The sequence below is a fragment of the Macrobrachium rosenbergii genome, chromosome 5, assembly GCF_040412425.1.
Source record: "Macrobrachium rosenbergii isolate ZJJX-2024 chromosome 5, ASM4041242v1, whole genome shotgun sequence".
Lineage (NCBI taxonomy): Eukaryota > Metazoa > Arthropoda > Malacostraca > Decapoda > Palaemonidae > Macrobrachium > Macrobrachium rosenbergii.
This window is the reverse complement of record NC_089745.1, coordinates 71,766,680-71,774,152: the sequence shown is the minus strand read 5'-3', so window position 1 is coordinate 71,774,152 and position 7,473 is coordinate 71,766,680. Positions and strand designations below refer to the sequence as shown.

Genomic DNA, 7,473 nt, shown 5'->3' with positions numbered 1-7,473 from the left:
AATTTCAGATACATATACTCTACTTTAAGCCAGGTGGAAGGATGTGAAGCTGAGGTTGAAAGTAGGATAAAAGCAACTCTGGGGAAATGGAAGGAGGTGGCAGATTAGTGTGTGTGCAAAAATATGACAAATAAACTGAAAATAAATGTCTATTGTACCCTAATCAGACCAGTGGTAATGTATGACTTAGAAACATAGGTATTAAGAATGAAAGAGGAAGAGAAGCTGAAGTGAACAGAAATGAGCGTGTTGAAGTGGATTCTAGTAACTCAACGCATGAGAGGCTGGGAAATGAATGAATCAGATGAGAGTCTAGATTGATAATGTATAGGCTTGTGATAAGAATGAGTAAGGAGAAAGGAAGGAAGAGGGCTTGTTTTGAACCTGTTAGGGATAGGAGGATAGAGGTAGGCAAAGGATTAGATGTCATGAAAAAGTGAAGGAGGATTTGGAGATGAAGGGTTTAGCGGAGGATGATGCAGTAGAGGCGGTGCATCAAGGCAACTGACCCTTTAGCTTATGGATAGCAGTGAGGATGAAGATTAAAAATGTATGTTTATAGTGTTATTGAAGTTACTGAAAAAAGCGAGACAGTGCAGTATTGGAGTAAGTGATTGAAAAATAAAGTCTGCAGTGTTCGAGTAGGATTTTTGAAAGTTAAGTTATTGCCATGTTATGGTAGGTTATTAAAAGGGTAAGACAGTGTAATGCTGTTCTAGATGATTGAAAGACTAAGTCAATACAGTATTCGGGTAGGTGACTGAAATGTGAGTCTGCAATGTTAGAATAGTGACTGAAAGAGTATTTCAGTGTAATTTCAAGGTTTAGTGTAGGTGATTGAAGGAATAAGTCATATAAGCTATACTGCTTTGGGTGTGTGACTGACTGAAAGACTATATACAGTGGAGAAGTGATTGAAAGAGTAAGTCTTTGCAGCACTTGAGGAAATAACTGAAATGGTAAGGTTGTGCATTGTTGAAGTTGAGTATTAAAAGAATAAATCTGTCTAGTGCTGGGGTATGTGATTGATAGTCTAAAACTATGAAGTGGTGAGGCTAGCAATCAAATGACAAGTCCACAAAATATTGGAGAGGGTGGTTATAAGGGCAAGTTTTGCAGTGTTGAAATGGATGACAAGAAGGATAATTCTTTGGAGTCTTTGAGTAGGTGACTAAAAAGAAAAGTTTGTGCAGTACTTGGGGTTTGTTTAGGTGATTAAAAAGGTAAGTAGGTGCAATGTTGGCACAAGTGATTGAAAGAATAAGTTTTTATAGTGCAAGAAAAGGTGATTGAAAGGCTAAGTATGTGCAGTGGTGAAGCAAATTTTTAAAATGGTAAGTCTATAGACAGTTTTGGAATGGGTGATTTAAAGGATATGCCTATCCAGTGTTTAAGAAGGTAATTAAGAAGGCAAATTTGTGCAGTGCTGGAGCAGGTGGCTGAAAAGGTAAGCCTGCACAGTGCTAGAGTACGTGATAATGGTACAGGTGCTGAAGTGGGTGATAAAGTGGCAGTACTGATAAGAGATTTTAGCAAGGTTAGTCTGTGCAGTAATGGACTGGGCGATGAAAGAGGACATTAGGCACGGGGATAGAATTGGTTATTAACTATGTTACTGCAAGCAGTGGAGTAGATGATTAATGGGGTCAGTCTGTACAGTGCTGAAAAGGATGCTTAAAAATGTCAGCCTGTGCGGTTCTGGAGTAGGTGATTTAATGGGTCAATTTGTTTAAGGATGGAGTGGGTCATTATAAGGCTCAGCCTGCACTGTGCTGGAGTAAGTAATGCAGTATTAAGTGATTAGAAAGTTTGTCTTTACATTGTAGGAGTAAATGACTAAAAAGATCATTCTTCGCAATGCTGGAGTAAGCGATTAAAATGACCTGCAGGTGCAGTGATGGAGAAAGTGAAAGTGGGAATAAAAAGGTCACTGCGGAATGCTGGAGTAAATATTCAAAATGATCAGTTTGTGTAGTCCTAAAGTTAATGACTAAAATGAAAAGTCTGTGCAGCTTGGACCTTGCTGATTAAAATGTTGGGTCAGTATGAGCAGTTTTGAAGTCATTTATGAAAAGGGTAAATCTGTTCAATCTTAACTGACTAATTGAAGTGTAATTCTGTGTAGTTGTAGCCGCTCATTAATTTAAAAGGTAAGTCTGGGCTCTGTTGACATCATTGCAATGATTTTATGAAATTTCTCTTTTTTACTCAATGTATTAGCAATATATCTAATGCATTTGTGTATTTTTTCGTGTAGAAATATTTTAATTTAGATTTTAGAATGTTTGTCTGTCACAGACCTATCAATTTTAATTTAGAAAAAAGTACTCATTTACTTTTAGCCTTGATACTACTTTGATTAATAACATAAAAAAATAAGAAAAACTTTTCAGTCAAAAAAAAACATTTTCCATTGCTTAGTTATAGGTAATACAAATATAGCCTATCATCTTCATTTTTGTATTCGGTTTTTGCACTGAGAATTCTTTAATTAAAAAGTCTTGCTCATATGTTATGTGCCGTGTGCATCTACTCTGCTCAACGTCCTGTGTTGTCTGGCTGTCAGGACAATTTCGTTCTAACACCGACACTTCGTCAACGATCTTCCCAGACTTTTCTCCCGAAACGTCTAGCCTATCATTGACCGTTTTCTCCAGCCGTTCCTTTCCCACTACATGTACGTGACCTAACCACCTCAAAAGGGCTGATCTATCCCATAATGTGTCCCGCTGCGCAACTTACTCTGTCCTTTCATTTTTTCAATTTTTTGCTCCTCCCCCTTCAATATTCCTCCCTGGCCCTTCCACCGTTTCCCACTCATCCGTGTTTGCCAGAAAATCCCATTAATTAATCTTCCTGAACACTTGTTGTACAAAGCTCTTGTTCTGTAACATGATTTTTTATGAGAAAAAGTAAGACCACTCATACATTATTTAGCTAAAAGAAAAATATGAACAAACAAGGAATAGTCTAGTCAATGAAGAATTGGAGAGGAAATGACCTCGACATTTTCTCTAACACCAAGGTAGTCTTTATTTTGAGCGCAGTCGCAGACTGCAGTCATCTTAACCCTAACACTTTCTATTATCAAATAAAATTAGATGAATTTACTTTATTCTAGTACGTTTAATAAAATTGCTTTCGTATTAACTGGTGATTTCCTTGTAAAATATTTCGACTCTGTCATTCGTTGTAAATCGCTTTTTGCTGCTGCATCTCACAGTTCTCGCTCAAATGCATATTTTGGCAGCACTTTTATAACACGGTAATTGGACTCTTAACATTTCCTGCTAACAGTTTTGTTTCATGAGTGATACTGAATGCAGATTCATTTGTTTCATTATAACGGATGTTGAGGGCCGAGCTCTAATGGTTCCTTATCCCTTGCCTCACAGCGTGCAAACAAATCACTTTCGGGGTACAAGCGATCTTTGGCCCCTTCGAACCTCTGCTGGGGTCCCACATCCAGTCCATCACGGACGCTCTCGACATCCCTCACCTGGAAGCGCGACTGGACATGGAGCCTCAGGAGAAGGAGTTCAGCATCAACCTATATCCTTCGCATCAGTACCTAAATCAGGCTTATAAGGACATGATTCAGTTTCTGAAATGGAAGAAAGTGGCAATCGTGTACGAAGAGGATTTCGGTAAGTGCATGGAAATAAATGGGAAGTGTCGAGTAGTTCTTCTCAGGTAGGTGTTATCTCCTCATGTCATCATCTTGGAAATGCAACCTTCTGATTTATTTCTGAAGCTTTTAATGATCTCGTGATGGCGAAGTAAATGGAGCAGTGACACTTGGTGCACCAAGATCGGATACTAATTTCCTATTTCCTATTTTGGGATGGGATATTGTCTGTAACCCAATATTAGAATCCTTGCGTCTTTATACCTGGTATGTCTAATCAAGAAGCAATGATTTCAAGCTTGATGAGACGCTCCCTTCCCTGAAAATGAGGTAGGCTCAATGGAGAGAAAATATTCGACAAGTTCCATTTCAATATAATCATCTAATTCTTTATCATTGTATAAAGAATATGTAGAACACACATACACACACACATTATATACATATATATATATATATATATATATATATATATATATATATATATATATATATATATATATATATATATATATATACATATATATGAAACGATGATTGTTCACAACGGATGTTGAATTAACAAGAGGGGAGAGAAACCATCCCAAAAACCTTGAAGAGGAATGTTTAGCTAGCTTCCTCTGACGCACTTCCTCATTAAGTATGAATGGTGTCAGACTTTTTCGAGGCATTGGATGTGTGTTTGTGCATGTCATTTGGGGTGGGGTCCCGAGAATTGATGGGATGAAATGGAGTATAGAGATTTATTCCAAGACCACACTGCACTTTACTACAGGTCTCAAGAAGTTCGAGATCTGTGCGTGTGTTGTGCTCAATAACTAAACTGATTTGCACACTGAGGTTAGAGGTAAGGAGCACATTTATTTACCAAACTGTAGATTGTTTTTTTCCATTTCTGTAATATGTATTTTGTTTTTGAGTAATGTGGGAAGAATTCCCATTTTGCATTTTTTTTTTTATTTTGGGAAACTAAAAGATTTTGCTTGTCTTCTTCAGTTGCTTCGCTGAGTAAGAGGTCGAGAATGTACTCAATGGGATGAACTAGACTTTGACCTTTTTTTTGACCTGTGCAAGTTACAGAATATGAATATGTTTATGATTAGTTTTTGGGAAGTTGAACTCTAACATTTTTTAAACCATTGCTTATTTCTGGCAATCGAGTTATGTCAAGATTGTCCAAATTTTAATCTATTTCTTGCAATTTAGTCATGTTAAATTTTGCTAAATAAATTATTTTGGGTACAGTGTGTTTCGTTGTATTCCTGAGAGAGAGAGAGAGAGAGAGAGAGAGAGAGAGAGAGAGAGAGAGAGAGAGAGAGAGAATGCAGGCTGAGTGGATGCCGGGTTGGAACCAGTAGTCCTTTCTGCTTGGTCATCCCAACTTGCAGTAACAGGTAAGCACTGAAGTTACTTCACTACTGGTAACATATATACATACTTATATAAATACATACATACATATACATGTTATGCACATAATATATATATATATATATATATTATATATATATATATATATATATATATATATATTGTCACGAACTGCTCAAGTACCTGGTTATTACACAATTAATAAGACCAAAAAGTTACCTCACTTCAGCCAGACACTTGAAACCTCATAACAAAAATATTAAGACTGAATACTCTAAAGGTACAGTGATCCCTTAAAACTTGCTTATCACTTGAAAAAAATCAATTTAACTTTATGAAGTTATGGGTGAGGTAACAACTAATAAGCTATAAACAGACTAGTGGAAAATGGGCATCACCTCATCAAACACTATAGTTTCCCTGGTTCTATTTCACTTCGATAAAGGAGAACTAGGCAGATACGTCACTTACCTTGTACACATTCATTAATTTCTCTGGTGGTCAAAATGAAACACTGTGCTTTTAAAACTTTAAACAGACAAATTTATTTCTAAGTTCAAAAGTTATAAGCAGGGTTCACAGTCTCAAAAAGATTCACTATTACTTGACAACAGTGTAAGATTTATGTATTTCTTAATCAAGATTAATTCACAAAACTTTAATTTATCAAGAAAGCAATTTGGTTAAGTAAAATTCAAACCATTAACACTCACTCAAGTTTTAGATATATACCTGATTAATTAAACTCAACACAAGTGTTCACCAAAATATTACTGACTGCAATCCATATAGGTATTCTCTGAAATCTCAATAATAAGTATGCACTAACAAAATGCTAAGCAATCACCAACACAAAACTTTGGAAAACACGGTGTAATTATAAAATTAGAGCAATATGATAGCACAGACATATAAGAATGAAATATGCAAAAATGGAAATATACCAACAGTAATTTCACTAAGACAAAATATGATTGAAGATCATATCAATCTTTCAAAAGATTACCTTCACTTTAAAAAAAAAAAAAAGCTAAACTCACGTCTTTCTAAAACTTCCTCGAAGACAACATTGCCAAGTCACAGTTATTTGCACTTAGTTAGCAGCAAGACATTAGAACTCACTATACGAGATATTATCCACCTCTTATCAAAATAATAATTATCACAATAACAGTACAAAACATATCAAGTAAGAATCTTACCCTTTTCAACAGAAAACAGTAAAACACATTTTCACAATGCTTGCACAATATAAGCACCTTACATCATTCTTACAAAATATATACTCTTCGTGGGTGAATTTGACAAAACTTATGTTCTTGTGGAAGGAGGATAACCAACTTTATATATATACCCTTTAGACACAATACTGAACCAGAGAGAGAGAGAGAGAGAGAGAGAGAGAGAGAGAGAGAGAGAGAGACAACTGCTATCTTTGAATTCCCCAAGGCAACTCCTGGCTCTTTCTGATTTCCCCTTGTATACATATGGTGAGTCCTAAAGTGTTACTAACTAGTCCCTTCAGTCTTTGAATAATGGATTTCTCCTTCCACCTCTCAGTATACATGATACATAATGTATACATACATTATACATACAGGTATACATGTACGGTATACATACAGGACTGGAGCTTCAAGCACCTTATCTCAAGATTGACATTTTCTGCCCTGAGTTAAGCACCTTAGTAAGTAGAAAAGTATTTTGCAACTGATCTGGCTTGACTGTCAGCGTGTCAACTTCATCTCTCTCACTTCCTCATTCCTTTCTACTCAGATTATGAAAACATAACAAGGCATAGATAAAGATAATAACTATGGAACAGATGCACATGATAAACATATAATAAAGCATTCTGGCCGAGGCCTGTCAACTCATGTCAATGATAAGCAAAGTGGCCCTCGTAACATGACTTCCCCCAAACACTTGTGTCAATACAGGATGTGGTGATCTGATAATGGTTCAAAACATCTCTCTCTTTCTCTACAGCATTTAAATGTTAACTTCCACGAACACAGTGTGTTATAAACATGAATGATTATACATTACAAAGTCACCTCAAAACACATGAAATAGCTGAACATTATATCAAAATACAGAACACTAGAGTCATCTGTAAGAAATAAAGACATCTCAAAATCATAGACATCATATCAAAACATGCACATAATCTCATATTATAATATATATATATATATATATATATATATATATATATTATATATATATATATATATATATATATATATATATATATATATATATATTTTATATATATATATATATATATTAGATTTTACTTCGTTCGGTTTTGTTTCAATGCAAAGACACACACTTGTTACAAAACTTTCTCCAGACTTGCGTCGAATCTCTAATTACATTATGGAGAATGGATTACTTGAATAGACATCGGGCATGACATTGCATTATACATGAATCCTATATAGCTGATAATCCCATCTTCATTTAAAGAA

The 7,473-nt window shown here is 35.4% G+C and overlaps 1 protein-coding gene across 7 annotated transcripts in view; it reads left to right on the top strand.

Moving 5' to 3' along the window:
• LOC136838893 (glutamate receptor ionotropic, kainate 2-like) overlaps positions 1-7,473 on the top strand; it is a 563,239-nt gene that overhangs the window by 419,160 nt on the left and 136,606 nt on the right. For all 7 annotated transcript variants that reach the window (XR_010853159.1, XR_010853160.1, XR_010853157.1 and 4 more), the window contains exon 4: positions 3,396-3,647. Coding sequence is in view for 3 of the 7 variants with exons in the window: in XM_067104587.1 (XP_066960688.1) it covers positions 3,396-3,647 (252 nt within the window). In the remaining 4 variants the exon portion in view is untranslated. The remainder of the gene's footprint in view (positions 1-3,395; positions 3,648-7,473) is intronic.